The sequence below is a fragment of the Malaclemys terrapin genome, chromosome 8, assembly GCF_027887155.1.
Source record: "Malaclemys terrapin pileata isolate rMalTer1 chromosome 8, rMalTer1.hap1, whole genome shotgun sequence".
NCBI classification, from domain to species: Eukaryota; Metazoa; Chordata; order Testudines; family Emydidae; genus Malaclemys; species Malaclemys terrapin.
This window is the reverse complement of record NC_071512.1, coordinates 99532304-99548511: the sequence shown is the minus strand read 5'-3', so window position 1 is coordinate 99548511 and position 16208 is coordinate 99532304. Positions and strand designations below refer to the sequence as shown.

The 16208-nt window shown below is 39.9% G+C and overlaps 1 protein-coding gene across 2 annotated transcripts in view; it reads left to right on the top strand.

The window, feature by feature from the left end:
• LOC128841981 (protein zyg-11 homolog B) overlaps nt 1-16208 on the top strand; it is a 35616-nt gene that overhangs the window by 4684 nt on the left and 14724 nt on the right. For both annotated transcript variants that reach the window (XM_054037569.1, XM_054037570.1), the window contains exons 2-6: nt 3948-4113; nt 5658-6412; nt 10664-10804; nt 11812-11988; nt 15987-16051. In XM_054037569.1, the coding sequence (XP_053893544.1) occupies nt 3948-4113; nt 5658-6412; nt 10664-10804; nt 11812-11988; nt 15987-16051 (1304 nt within the window). The remainder of the gene's footprint in view (nt 1-3947; nt 4114-5657; nt 6413-10663; nt 10805-11811; nt 11989-15986; nt 16052-16208) is intronic.

Here is a 16208-nt window from a genome sequence, read left to right as displayed (position 1 = left end):
TGGACTTTAATCTCTGATACACAGAAGTACTTAGCTTTTCTGGCAAAAACAATTAATATCATCATTGTTTTGCCTCTGTCAGATGTTGAAGCAGCAAATTACAAGCACTGGAGTTGATGTGAGCAAGGGACATCTTTTATTTAATGGGAGTAGATTTCATATGCTATTGATATGCTGATTCTTGATTGAGAATCAACAGTCGTCATATGCTCTTCAATGTGTGAAGTAATTTTAGGATAGACAGTTTCTTCCCCCTCCGCTTTTAAAGAGAAGTGATTTTGAAATGATAGCCAGATCAGAAGACTTTCAGGCATCCTTTATACATCATAAAGAAGCAAAAGAGTCTAGACATTCCATTCCCCCCCCCCCCCCCCTTAATATCTTTGAGTACAGCTGTAGCCAAAATTTACTGCTTACTGGTAATGTCCAACAAATCTTGTAAGAAAACTAGTTAATTAGTAATAAAGTACAATAACAATACTTCAGAGCATTTTTGTAAACACTAAGCACTACAAGTCCCCTGTGAGGCAAGTAAGAATGGTCTTCCTTTTACAGATGGGGAAACCGAGGCAGAGAATTTGAGTTACCAATCAAAGGTCGTAGAGGAAGTTTGTCTGAGTAGGAATTATGATTTGGAGCTTCTGGTTCCCAGCCCTGTGCTTGCAACTCTCAACTGTGTTAAATTAAAATTTAGCTGACTACATGTGATTGGTTAAAGATGGGACAAAGGTAGGGTGAAGTTCCTGAAAGTATGCAGTATTACATGGAACAGTTCATTTATAAAAAGATACATCTTAATGAGTTAACAAAGAGGATTACATGAGGCAGATGAAGTAACAGAATGGAAGCCACATAAAGTAGAAATAAAAGACAAATATAGCCAGAACATTCAGTTTAAAGGCAAAATAACATTGCTCTTGGAGTTTGAGATGTATCAAAAATTGACACCCTTATTTTCAGAATCGTGTAGGGGAATATGTACCGGTCACTCAGCATTCTTTGGTGTTAGTGTTGAGAATGATTCATAATGTTTGTGAGTCACTCCTTACGATGATGGAATCTGGTTGATTAAAAACAGTAGGCTGTTATTGGGCACTAGAAGACTGAACAGAAAAACTATATTAAAAGATTAAGATTATGTATTAATAAGAGAAGTTCAGAGGTTTCTCATGATTATTTCCTGTCTTGTCGTTAGTGTCTGATATACCCAAGGATATGTTTTGCAATACCTTGGCACTATGTGTAGGATAAATATGAAATTAAAGAATTAGGGTTAGTTTGGTTAAGGAAGAGCGAGAGAGAGTGTGTGTGTGTGTGTGTGTGTGTGTTGTAAAGAAGGGCCTTGACTAGCAAGTAGAAGGAAGGCCTTGAAAATACTGAGTTATAAGGTCAGTAGGAATAAAGTAGGGAGAATGTCTGGTTCAAAGAATAACTAATGAGATAAGGGAAAGCTTCTTTTAAAAAAAAAAAAAAAAAAAAAAAGCCTCTGACAAACGGGGTGGCTGCAGATGGTTTTAAATAAGACCAAAAGAATCTGTCTTAAAATGAGTTCCCATGACCCTTCCCAACCCACATTCCAGCGTTGAAGCCTCTGGGAACCCAGGTGCAATGGAAAAACTGTTGGTCAGTAAGAAGGAGGAGAGCAAAGACCTTGAAAAGAAAGAAGGTTGTAAATCTTACCTGGATTAAGACTGGAAATAAGGGTGAACTGTCTTAAATTGGTTTTTAGCTGAAGTCAGTAACTGGCAATGATCTCACTTGTTTGTTGATGGGTATAAAAAGTAAACTCTTAAAGGGTTCATTGCTAATACCTGCCTGACCATGTTGAAGCCAACAAGTATAGGTAAGCACCCCAGGTTTAGTCTGTTTGTAAGTATCTTGATCAAATGCTTATAAATGTTTGCTACTGTTTGGACGTAGTAAATTGCTTATTATTTAGGCTTTTTAGGCATCTTTAGAGCAATTGTATAAATAGCATTTGGCCTTTGGATTTAATAAAGGAATTTAGGGTTAAATTAGTGTCATGGTAATACTCTGTATAAATAATAATAATTCCAACACAAGGTGAGAAAATGTTGGCTATGATTTGAAAGAAGACTATAAAAATTGTTACTTTGGGTCCCAGCTTGGTACAGTAATGAACAGGTCTTCTTCAGTCCTTTTTAATCTTGTACTTAAATACCGTTTGTCATTTATCAGTTTTAGTATTAATAGAATGTTGTCCCTTATTTTGAGGCTATTTTAAACTTTCAGCTTTTCATTTCTAGTAGGTTTGAAGCAGGGTGGGTTGATTTAAATCAGCAATCAGGAAACCTTGATTTAAAGCATTTATTTTAATCTTATTTTGCATTTGTACTTTTCAGTAATTTTCCTAAAGAAATTTTTATTCTCATTGGTTGGTATAACCATTAATACATGTTAACTCGCATCTAAATATAGCCTTTACTCTAATTTTTGAATACATTTTGCTAATCAGGAGGACACACTAACTGCTTTAATGGGTAGATATATCTCGCTCCACATACATTATTCAGATTCTTAATTTTTACAATTTTTATCACATTAAGAAATGGTGAATGATGCATTTCTTATTTACTAGATAATTTTCCACTCTTGGTTTGTGTCAAGCTGCATTTGGATGGAAATTGGGATTCAACTAAAAATGAACAAAAATATTTAATACTTATTTTTATTAGTTAAATATAACTGCCTTAAATATGTTTCTTATGTAACCAGCATATGTTTATCAAAACATATTTTTCTTTTAGAACAAAGGAAGGATTAACTATAATTAGTGAATTATCTGCACATTTGGGTCAGATTTTCAAAGGTATTTTGGCATCTAATCTCCTTCAGATTTTAGAATTAGTAGATCTCATTGTCTCCCACCTCATTTTTATTTATAGATTGGAAGAGGAAAACAAGCTTTCCTGCTTTCTCAGATGACAAGTAGTTTCTCAACTTTGAATTAACTAATCCAAACTAACAAAATATTCCCTCTGCATCTGCTGCTAAACTAAAAGTGATGAAGGCAAAAGCTTTTGTACACAACAGAAATTGAAATAGCATTTGTGAAACATCAGTGTTTGCTCCAATATAAAGATTGAAAATAATATAGATTCTTAATGGCGTGCATGACACATTTATAAAACTTGTGAAATTGTGACACATTTATAAAATTTGAGTTGACCGTCACAGTTAAAGATGTTTTCCTCATGAGTTTGTATATATTTTAAAAAGTAACACCGATTAAAAATTTGAAGAGAGCTCATTATTGCAGTGTATAATTTTTGGTTATTTATTTAAATGATTTTAAGATTATATGATGTTTAGGCATTAACATTGGTTGTTATAATTTCAAATTTTAAATGTAAACATATTTATTTATAAAAAGAAAAATATATTTAACTTAAAAATCTGATTTTTAAAAAATAATTATTCTGTTTTAATCCACCTTGCTATAAACTAATCCGCATTTTGGCTTTGCACTTCAGCAGATGATATACCAGTATCCGACAAAAGCATAGTCTCTACACCAGCTAGTTCATGGTGGGATCTTAATGTTTCTTTTGAATATAATGCGTTTTAAACATCCTGTCTCTCTTTTGTTTGGAATAGGGAAATGGAAACAGCAACATCATCATAATGCAGTATATTCCATTAAATTACTGTAGGATCATATTTAATATATTAACTAAATTTAAAAGGATGTTATTCTTCAGATGCAAAGCGAGAGATTTAATAGTTAAAATTGAATGTATGATAATAGGGTGTCCCCTCAGCAAATTTTGTAATGCTACTATTGACGTTAGTGATGAGAATTGTGCTAAGAAAACACTGACTGGTACCAAAATACTATGTTTATAAATGGGCTTGATCATTCATGGCCAATATTTTTGATTTAACTCTAATGTTTCAGTAATTTGGTTGTGTTTTGCTTATGACAGGAGGAGGCATCTCCATATACTTTACTTGATATCTGCTTGAATTTTCTGACTGCTGACCTAGAGAAGTTTTGTACAGAAAGGCAAGATGGAACACTGTGCTTGCAGGAGCCTGGAATATTTCCACAAGAAGTGGCTGATCGACTGCTGCAGACTATGGCATTTCATGGTAAAATCTTTATTTTGAAGGCAGCAGCTGTAGGTTTTCCATTAGAATAGGACATTGCAGCCCCTACTTTATAGTCTAGTAGAATCTGGCACTGGAGCCACACGAACCTTCTTCCTTAATCTCCAGTGAAGAGGGATTTTTGCTCTTCTGGCTTTGTCACAACTTCTGCTGAATGCATCATGGATGGATAGATAGCTGCCCTAAAGCTATCTATCAATAGCTGGATAAAATCTCCTTTGTCCCATGTTTATGATCTCAGTTTAATGTTTCTTTTCAATTAGATGTCAGCACTTTTCTCTGGGGTTCTTATTTCTGTCAGTTCATCAGATTCCTTTAATCCTATCTCTTTCTGGAGATGCTCAGATATTTAATTAGAATGTTAATAGTCTCTTTCATGGAGTAATTAACTGAAGTCTGTCTGTTCCACCCTGTATCTGCATAATTACATCTAAAATCATCTGGCTATAACACCTTCATTCATTTCATGTTACACAGTAAGCAGTGTGCATAATATGTATTTCCTTGCTGAAAAGACAAACCAAACCAGGGAATGCACTATAAAAAACTGTCAAAACCATTCTTTTCTTCTTCTAACTATATATTAAATGAAGGCCTAACATATGTCTTCACTAAAGTCTATTTTTTGATAAGGGTGGCCACCCTGTTTCTGATATCAGACTCCAGGCCTTCAATATGGACCGGCCAGGAAATGGAGGGTGGGTGGAACCTCAGCAAAATGTTTTGGATTTTTGTCAAATTTCTAACCAGTTCTCATAAGTTTGTGGTAGGTCCATATAAATGCAGGTTTTAGTCTAAAATGTCCATTTCAAACATAATTCAAGGTTTTTTTTAAAGACAGGTTAATTGAACTTCTCAGTTGAACTTTTCAGCCTTATATGAAGCAGATTAGGTTTTGTATATGTTGCTATTTATGCCGTGACCAACCTGTGAAAAATGTGTGATTTCTCCGCAGAGTTTCTGAAACTAGGGGCCCAGACCCAAAAGGGGGTCACAAGCCTGTTAGGATGTTGCAGTATTTCCACTCTTACTTCTGCGTTTCCTGAAGCTGATGGCAGGATGGAAATACCATGCCACCCTTACTTCTCTGCTGCTGCTGGCAGGCAGTATTGCCTTCAGAGCTGGCCACCTGGCCAGCAGCTGCCACTCTCCCTCCACCCAGCTCTGAAGGCAGAGTGGAGAGTGGTGGCTGGTGGCCGGGTGCCCAGTTCAGAAGGCAATGCTGCCTGCCAGCAGCAGTGGACAAATAAGGGTGGCATGATCGTTCCACCCTTACTTCTGTGCTGTGGCAGCCCTGCCTTAAGAGCTGGGCGGCCAGAGACCAGATTTCATGGGGGAGACCAGATTTCATGGTTCGTGACGCAATTTTCACGGCTGTGAATTTGGTAGACCCCTAATTATAACTACATTGACTGCAAACCGTGTATTATGAACCAGTTATTCTTGTTAACCCTTGTCATTTCCCCCCTGTAGATTTAAAAAAAAAATCTGTAATATAACATAAACTTATTGCTGTTTTCCAACAGGGCTGCTAAACGATGGAACTGTGGGCATCTTTAGAGGCAACCAGATGCGTTTGAAACGAGCTTGTATCCGCAAAGCAAAAATCTCTGCAGTGGCTTTCCGGAAAGCATTTTGCCATCACAAGCTGGTAGAACTTGATGCTACGGGGGTGAATGCAGATATTACAATCACAGACATCATAAGTGGACTTGGCAGCAATAAATGGATCCAACAAAACCTTCAGTGCCTTGTGCTGAACTCATTAACTCTCTCCTTGGAAGACCCATATGAAAGATGCTTCAGTCAGTTGTCTGGTCTTCGTGCTTTGAGCATTACCAATGTGCTGTTCTACAATGAAGACTTAGCAGATGTTGCATCACTTCCAAGGTTAGAAAGTCTAGATATATCCAATACCTCTGTCACTGACATAACTGCACTCCTCACCTGCAAGGATCAACTTAAGTCTCTGACCATGCACCAACTGAAATGCTTGAAAATGACGACCACACAGATTTTGGATGTTCTAAGAGAACTAAAATATCTGAATCATCTTGATATTTCAGATGATAAACAATTCACATCAGATATAGCACTTCGTTTACTAGAACAGAAAGATATCCTACCTAACCTTGTGTCTTTGGACATTTCCGGAAGAAAGCATGTTACAGATGAAGCTGTAGAAGCATTTATTCAACAAAGACCAACAATGCAGTTTGTGGGACTGTTAGCTACTGATGCTGGCTACTCAGAATTCCTTACAGGAGAAGGAAACTTAAAGGTTTGACTTTTTAATTTTGTCTATTTAAGGTGGTTACAACAAACATGTGGTTCTCCCAGAATGAAATTATAGGTTCACCTCCCATCATAGTATTTTTATCTGTTAATGGCAATTGCTAATAACTCAGGCCTTCGTGTAACTGTTCCTGTGCCAAAATTTGGGTCATATTGTCTATTTTTCTATACCAGTCAATGAGTCTTGAAGTACTGCTTTGAGATATCAAACCTATGGGAACAGGACGATAGCACTGGATAGTCTGAAACTATTTATTGGCATAATAAACTCTGGTTCCTTGGCATGACCTCTAGCATAAAGCATCAATATTTCAAAGCCTCATTCATATTGATGCATTGGCATTTGACTGCAGCTTTGAGCAGTTCTACTTAACACACTAGATGCAATAAAACTTTATATTCAGGAACTACTTTTGTACTCCAGCTCAACATCTGTTTTTCAGATCGATGTTTCTGCCTGTCACCCAGCCCTTTTATTACATCAGTGACACACCATGATGTGAGCCTCACTTCTGCCCCCTCTTTTCTGGATAGGGCATTGGCTACCTTGTTCTCAAACCCCTCAATATGTTTAATACTCCTGCAAAGCTATACTCCAGCGTAGCAATCTGGAGTTGATTCCTTTTGTTCTCTCGAACCATATTAATGGTGAGTGATCTGTTAACACCCTGAACCACCTGTTGGAATTATCTGAGCTGTTTTACACCCCACACAATAGCGTAACATTCCATTTCTATTACCAGGTAATTCTGTTCAGTGAGAGACAAGTTTTTTGCTCAGAATGCAATGGGGTGTTTCTTCCTGGTCTGCTTCAGTACATCTCCTAGGCCTGTGTTGGATGCATCAATTCAATTCAAATACTTTCCTAAAATCTGGACTGGCCAAAATGGGTGTGCATCTCTCCCTTGATCTGTTCCCTCATTGTCCCTATAGTTCTGTAAGCCCTTCTATTTACTAGGTGTGCATCACTGGTGTTAATGTGGTGGTCTCTCTGGTAAGTGAAACCAGGTTTGTTAGAGAATACCATTTTTTGACTTTGTAACACAGCCACTACTTTTTTTTTTTTATGGGGGTTAGCCCTTCACTTAAATTAATGCTCTCTAAAGAGTTCTCCCCATTACTCTCAGACATTAAGTCTAAGAGAGGTATCTGCATAGCATATCCTGTTTACTATAGCCTTTCCGTTATGGTAAGCTTTTACTCTGCTAATATGAACAGTTTGAGGTAAACCCCACTATAGGGTTTTTGTACCTGATAAGTAACTTCATTTAGTTTCTCTATCACCTCAGAGGGACCCTCCCATGAGAGTATTTCATGCTTTTTGTAGTGGCTAATACCAAAACATCTATATTAAAGGCTCTTTCACTTGTCTTCTTGTCATACCATGCTTTTTGTATAGTTTGGCTTTCTTCAAGATTATGCTGTACCAGCTCCATAATGGTTTTAGCTCTGCCATGAATTTAGGTACAAATTCAGTTCTATTGAAATGTCTGCTAATGTGTGAGCAGCTGATTTTTGTACTGTTACCACTTAAGAATAAACAGTAGGCAGTAATTTCCAGTGAGATCAGAACAGTTGTAGAACAGTCCAGCAAAACTTCTCTATGAAATATCTTGTGAAGATAAACTGATAACCCTAGGTAATATAGTATGTGAGACAGACATAAGAGACATAAGACTTCCAAATGGTGTGGGTTTTTTTACTTGCAAAATGCATCGTAGTTTAGTGATAATCAACACTGTATTTTATCAATAGAGCAAGTAAAAACATGGCAACAGCATCTCTCAGAACACTGTAGTATGAAAGATTATTTCCTGGTCTGTCAGCAAGATCTGAGAGATTTGTTTGGCCCAAGCAATATGGGATGCAGAACATTGATTGTGGACTTATATAAACACATCAAATGCAAAGTCTCTTGGCAACTTGTAAAGGAGCCAAACATATATCCCTTCAGATATCCTGAGGTGAATTAACGTAACTTTTTTATGTGTATGACTGAGCCATCCCCTCCCCCCCCTTGCAAATAACAATTCACCAACTGCAGTCAGTGAACATTTACTTGCCCCTAGGAAACACATGAAGTACCAAAGCATATTGCTTACCTATAAAGAGATTTAAAAAGCAATGGCATTAGATAATGGGAGTGCTTGCTGTAACGGGGGTGAAAAAGATACCAGGTGAGCAAGGGACATTTTTTAAAGGTACTTTCCAAAGCCTAAGTTCTTTTGTCTTGACTGCCAAAAAAGAAAAGAAAAGTGTGTTCTTAACCTGAGTTTTATGGGGACTCATAGAAGTGTAGGACTGGAAGGGATCTCAGTAGGTCATCTAGTCCAGTCCCCTTCCCTCAAGGCAGGACTAAGTAATAACTAGACCAGGGGTTCTCAAACTTCATTGCACTGCAACTCCCTTCTGACAACAAAAATTACTACACGACCAGGAGGGGGGACTGAAGCCTGAGCCTGCCTGAGCTCCACTGCCCCTGGCATGGGGGCCAAAGCCAAAAGCCTGATTCCCATCATCCAGGGCTGAAGCCCTTGGGCTTTAGTTTTGGCCCTGTGCGCTGGGTCTCAGGCTTCAGCCCTGGGTGGTGAGGCTAAGGCTTTGGCTTCTGCCCTGGGTGGTGGGGTTCGAGCTTCATCCCTGGTCCCCAGCCAGTCTAATGCCAGCCCTGGTGATCCCATTAAATGGGGTTGCAACCCACTTTGGGGTCCCAACCCACAGTTTGAGAAACACTGAAATAAACCATTCCTGACAGATGTTTGTCTAATCTGCTCTTAAAAACCTCCAATGACAGAGATTCCACAACCTTCCTAGGCAATTTGTTCCAGTGCTCGTTAATTAACTCAAGGTAAATTCTAGTGAAGGCAATTGTTGTTTTTCACATGAGTTAGCAAGTTGAGTTAAAGTCTAGGCTTTAAGAATACATCTTTTTCTTTTTTTTAAAAAGAGAATATAGGACCTATGATACTTCTCATTAATAGAATTCTGGGAAGCTATAGCTACTGATTGAACTAATTAGTAACCTGCAAAAACGGAAGCTTTCTCTCATTGGTGTGGCTAAAACAAAGCACCACCTCCAGCTGAGAAAATTGCATCAACTATATTGTTTCAGCAGCAGCGTGTGCCCATTTGTGTGTGATGGATCATGCAGCTGTGAATCTTGCTTATAAGGCAAAAATTGACACCAGCAACATTAATTGGTTATGGAGTAAAAAGAACAGGAGTACTTGTGGCACCTTAGAGACTAACAAATTTATTAGAGCATAAGCTTTCGTGGACTACAGCCCACTTCACTTCTTCGGATGCATCCGAAGAAGTGAAGTGGGCTGTAGTCCACGAAAGCTTATGCTCTAATAAATTTGTTAGTCTCTAAGGTGCCACAAGTACTCCTGTTCTTTTTGCGGATACAGACTAACACGGCTGCTACTCTGAAACCTGGTTATGGAGTGACACTCCTCCTGCCTGATTGGTTACAGGGAGTTCTGGTCAAAGATTGGATTGAAGCTGAGTTTTGGTTTATACTTAGGGCCCTACCAAATTCACAGCCATGAAAAATGCATCACAGACTGTGAAATCTGGTCTCCCCCGTGAAATCTGGTCTTTTGTGTACTTTTACCCTATACTATACAGATTTCACGGGTGAGACCAGCGTTTCTCAAACTGGGGTCCCGACTCAAAAGAGGGTTGTGGAGGGGGGTCACAAGGTTATTGTAGGGTGGTTGCAGTATTGCCACCCTTACTTCTGTGCCGCCTTCAGAGCTGGGTGGCTGGAGAGTGGTGACTGCTGGCCAGGTGCCCAGATCTGAAGGCAGCACGCCACCAGCAGCAGTGCAGAAGTAAGGGTGGCAATACCATACAATGCTACCCTTACTTCCACGCTGCCTTCAGAGTTGGGTCAGGACCCCTACAGTTACAACACCATGAAATTTCAGATTTAAATATCTGAAATCATGAAACTTATGATTTTTTAAATCCTATGACCGTGAAATTGGTAGGGCCCTATTATACTGTACAATGTTACCTTATTTCGATGGGGAATGCTAAAGTGTGTCTAGTCCTGGGTTACTGCAGGCAGATCATGTACTAGATAGATGAAATGTTAAAAACACAGGGATTTGGATAAAATGCCACCAGCTTTGGAACAATAGTTTTGCACAATTAAGAAATTTCAAATTCTGAAATACAGTAATGACAACTTTTAAAAAATGGAAATATAAACTTCTTTGTCTGTTTTTAGGTGTCTGGAGAAGCAAATGAAACTCAGATTTCTGAAGCACTGAAACGGTACAGTGAGCGGGCATTCTTTGTGAGGGAAGCACTCTTTCATCTATTCAGCCTTACGCACATTATGGAAAAAACAAAGCCTGAAATTTTAAAGGTAAAACAATACACTTCAGATGAGAAAATCTTGCCCTGTTCTGTAAGTTTAACTTCAGATGAGCATCTGGAAAGCTTATAATATACTGAAAACTTAGTGTATGTTATGTAGTTTTCTTCTGCCTGTTTAGTTACTTGATATTGCTTAAGAGATTTAGTAGAAATCATTAAGCTCCTGTTAATGTTCATGTGAAAGTGATTTATGTGGTAGTGGTGTGGATGGTGCAAAAGAGTTGATTTTCCTCTGAAAAGAGGCACCAGGCTAATTCAGCAGCAGTATGAATTCATTTTACAAATAAATACTTCTGAATATGGCTTAGAATAATCTCCTAATATTGCATTATGACATGCTCACTATTGAACAAGTATTGCTTAAAGATAGACAGACTATTGACTTACCTGTAGGAGTTATTAGACTAAAAGCCTGTCCCTAGGCCACTAGCTTTGTATCATTGGAGCCCCAGAGGTAGTTCAATCTTTATCATTCCAATGGAAGGAGAGATCAGAGAGGTTCGGTTTTCTAACAAAAAAGATTATTGATCAGCATCTTTCAAATTAAACAAGTGACTTTAAGAAAATATCACGATTCTTCCAGCCCTACTGTGTTAGCAGGAGATATTGCTGCTTGATCATGTTAGTGTCAATTGCAAAGAGCGTTTGGATATTCAATCACCAGCAAAGATTACTCTTCCATTTCCCTGTGTGTAAGGTATTTGTGACAAGTTTACAAAGCCAAAAACAATCTGAGAAGGGATGGCTATAGGCCTATGGTAAATTAGCAGTCTTATTGCTGTAGTAGCATTAAGATTATTTGCTTGAAATAACTGAGCAAAAGCAGAGAGGCTCTTTCGGGATACTGAAATGTCACTCATTTGTTGTTGAATGGGTTGTTGAATTGAGTGAGAGGTAGGGAGGAACTGTGGGGCACCAAATCACCAATGGATCCAGGGTTGTTCTTCAGTATGTGGATTTATATATAATGTGAATATGATTTTGTTTGTCTTTCAGCTCGTGGTTATTGGAATGCGAAATCACCCTCTGAACTTGCCTGTGCAGTTAGCAGCAAGTGCATGTGTGTTTAACTTAACCAAGCAAGATTTAGCAGCAGGCATGCCTGTTCGACTACTGGCTGATGTCACTCACTTACTCCTTAAGGCCATGGAACATTTTCCCAACCATCAACAGGTACAAATATTAGGTTTCTTTTTTCTGTGGATTTCTCATCTTAACAGGAGGCCTAATAATAGAAATACAGCCCAGGTGCCGTGATGTTTCTACTTTTGAGACTATTTTAATGCTATGAAGTATTGACTGTAAGCTAAATAGAGCCTCAGCTGTCTCGTAAACTTGATGGAGATCTAACCATCCCTGTAGATGCTGCAAAACAATATGAACTTAACAGAGAAGAGGCAAGGTCTGACTCTACCTCAACGATGGCCTTGAACAGATATACCCAAATATGTTTGTGTACAGTATGCACACCTGATATGTTGTAACTTGAAAGGCTGCTCTTTGTGACAGTTTTACTCTTAGACTGCAGTACGTTAATATAATCACGATGCATGACAAAACTTGTAGAAGTGCAGTTGGATAGTTAACTTACTAGAATTAAGGATCTGTGGTTGTACTATTGCTATGAACTGCGTCACTGTACAGTGAGATTCCACCTAACAGGCACTAATAGTAGCTGCATTTTCCCACTGACAAACACATGGGCAAGGAATGTCTGGTGCCTTTCTGTCCTTGATTTTTGCATTCCCTGGAGTCACTTCCCTGTTGAACTTTCTGCCTCATAGGAGTGCAGTTTGTAGAAGCAATGTTCCTCTAGCATGGCTTTTTTGAAGACTTTATTTTACTGAAATCAAACTAATCAACAAGGACAATAAGAGGCAAATAAAAGAAATAATGCCTATTGTCATCTTTATCAACCACGGTATGCACAAAACTCAGTAACTGTGCTAAACGTTTCCTCACACAGCAAAAAACAAAGAACCAGAACAGAAAGGAGAGAGACAAACAGGAGAGATACCACCATTAGATATCTGACAGCTATGTCCCAATGGTTATCACCGTGATATTATCATTATCCAGGCAGGATTGAGTTAAGTAAAAGTCCAGAACTGATTGTGTTGTCTTTTATAAAAACAGCCCTAAAGTTTCTGGTAAAGAATTTTGGATATATGGGTACCACTTCTCTCTACATGTTGCCTGTGGGTTATTGCTCAGTAAAGCATGATTAATTGAATGTATTGGAGGAAAGCTTCCCTCCAACGAGGAAGGTGGAAACTTCTTGTGTAGTCCCTAATTACAAAACTCATTTTGGATGATGAGCCGCAAAGTAGCATTAGGCCTGGCAGGATTTGCTTGTGAGGTGTTTCAAAGAGGTCAAGCTAGTTGAAAAGTGTGGGAGATATATCACATTCCACAGGCTGTGAGGAATGAATGCCTACCTTTTTCCAAAAGTTAGCAAATGCCTGATATAATGAAAGAGGCTGCCATTCTCAGCAGTATGTTTTGGGCAATTCTCAGTCTAAAATGTCACCTTTAAAGACTGTGTACTGGGGGCAAATAAGCCCTGTTTTTAATATCTGGTACAGTGTTTCCCTTCCACCATGGGTCTAGAGCAGTGATCATCAGACTGGTGCAACTGGCTCTTTAATGTGTCACCTATGGCTCTTTGATGTGTCTCCTATGGCTCTTCGCAGCACATGAAATTAAAACACTCTCTGGTTAATAATTAAATCAATGAGGATGCTTTTACTATGTAATTAACTAATTAAAATATCAACTTGCACTAAGTTATTAACTTATTTGCTGTGAGAATAATATTTAGTTGATGTATATATTTCTCCTGTCATTCACACTACTGTGGCTCTTTTGGGTAATGTTGATCGCTAATTTGGCTCCTGAACCACTGAGGTCTGAGTATTATTAGTCTAGACCAGGGATCTCAAACTCAAATCACCACGAGGGCCACATGAGGACTAGTACATTGGCCTGAGGGCCACATTACTGACATCTTTTCATACAATGATAAAAAAGTATTGTCAAAAATGAAGAAAAAAAAAAAGAGTAATACACTATGCTATTAAAAGTCAGTATATTAACTTTTTAAAAACTGTAATGTGAAGAGGGTTTTTAATAAAGTATAAACACCTGTAACTATTCTGTATGTGGTCAGTAACACTGATGATCTACACTAACAGTCTATCAACATAGTTGTAATGGCAGGAACTTTTTAAAGTAACTATTCATACAAAATACATTGCCACTTTTAACAAACATTCTTTCCAACTACTCACAGTAAAGAATCATGTGTGTTGAACTTCATACCTCAGACTGCTCATCTAGTCCATGAGGCCCCGCCCCTGCCCCACCTTTTCCCACCCCCTTCTCCAAAGTCCCCGCCCCAACTCCACCCTCTCCCTGTCCCTATTCCAGAGGTGGGCAAACTTTTTGGGCCGAGGGCCACATCTGGGTGGGGAAATTGTATGCAGGGTTGGGGTGCGGGAGGGAGTGCTGGGTGTGGGAGGGGGTGTGGTGTGCAGGAAGGGGCTCAGGGCAAGGGATTGGGGCAGAGGAGGGGTGTGGAGTGTATGAGGGGGCTCAGGGAAGAGGATTGGGGTGCACAGGGGTGCAGGGGACAGCAGGGGGCTCAGGGCAGGGAGTTGGGGTGCAGGAGGGATGCAAGGTGCAGGCAGGGGGCTTAGGGCAGGGAGCTGGGGGGGTGAGGGTGCAGGAGGGCTTCAGGCTCCGGGCTGGCAGCGACACGCACTGGGGCCAGGGCAGGCTCCCTGCCTGCTTGCCCTGTCTTCAGCCCCGCGCCGCTCCAGGAAGTGCTGCGGCCCCTGGAGGATGGGGGGGCAGAGGGCTCCATGTGTGTTGCCTTTGTTGCGCCTCCAGGTACCTCCCCCGAAGCTCCCATTGGCCGCGGTTCCCTGTTCCCGGCCAATCGGAGCTGCGGGGGTGGGGGGCGGTGCCTGGAGGCAAGAGCAATGCACGGAGCCCTCTGCCCCCCTGCCCAGGGCTGTGGTGCCGGTCGCTTCTGGAGAGGGCGCGGGGCCCATGGCACCATGGGAGGCAGTCCCGCGGGCCGGATCCAAAGCCCTGAAGGGCCAGATCTGGCCCGCGGGCCATAGTTTGCCCACCCCTGCCCTATTCCAACCCCTTCCCCAAATCCACGTACCGGCCCTGCCTCTTCTCCGCCTCCTCCCCTGAGCCACGTCCCCACTCCGCTCCCCCCTCCCCCCCCCTCTGAAAAGTCCTAAGGACTGCCTGGAAGCGCTGGGAGGTAGACGGAGGAGCAGAGACGCAGCGTGATTGGGGAGAGGAGGGTGCCCGAGGGGGAGGGGAGCTTGGCTGCCAATGGAGTCACCGCCTATGGGGGGGCCGCAGGAAATAACTCCATGGGCTGTGTGTTTGAGACCCCGGTCTAGACAGTTTTGATACAGACCTCTTTTTTCCAAATATTTTGGGGGTATTTCTTTACCCGTGTCCACTTCCAAAGGTTTTCTAGTATTTTCCTCTGTTGGCAACAAATTAACCATTTTTATAGTATGGATTTTAGAGATCATGAATGATTTGCAGATCTCATTAATTGTGATCGGATAACTGGCTTACAGTGCTCTGTGTTTTGGGATATAGCTTTGAAGAAAGTTATGGATTTTTTTAAAACTGTTTCTCCCACCTTATTGGACCATTGAGTTTAATTGTAAGAGGAAGAAATGTTCTAGGTGCAAGACTATAGTACAGCCAATTATATCTCTGTAGCCATGTCTACCTGGCTCTTATTAAGTTGTTGACCCTACCCATTTGGAGGTCAATTATTAATAGTCATTCTAGAAACCTTAATTAACAATAAGAAATTGGCATTGTACAACTTGACACCACTTTCACCCCCAAAAAGCCTTTATACTTTGTATTGGGTAAAGAGACCATGTGAAACTTGACTCCCCAGTATTGTATGGCACATTCTCTAGTGAAGAGGGTGTTATTGTTATGTAAAGGACTTTGCTTTGTTCTAGAAAAATGTGCGTGTTTTTGATTTGACACTTCTCTTGTTTAGAAGTATAACCATTTACAGTACAGTACATGATCCATCAAACTCCACGATTCTTATCTAACAAGGAAGCACTTTGCAATTTTTGTATTTTTCTGCTGAACACTTTTTTGATCTCATACAGCTGCAGAAGAACTGCCTTCTTTCACTATGCAGTGACAGGATCCTTCAGGATGTTCCATTTAACAGGTAAATTTAATCCTATTAATTAAAATGGGATGTAGAGTAACATATCAATGGGTTTTGGTTGTTATTTTTTAATCTCCTAGATTGTAGCGTTTATTTTTGAAATATGCTAATTGTTGGCCTAGTCTCAGGAAAAATAGAACTCTGCCATTTTGGAGAC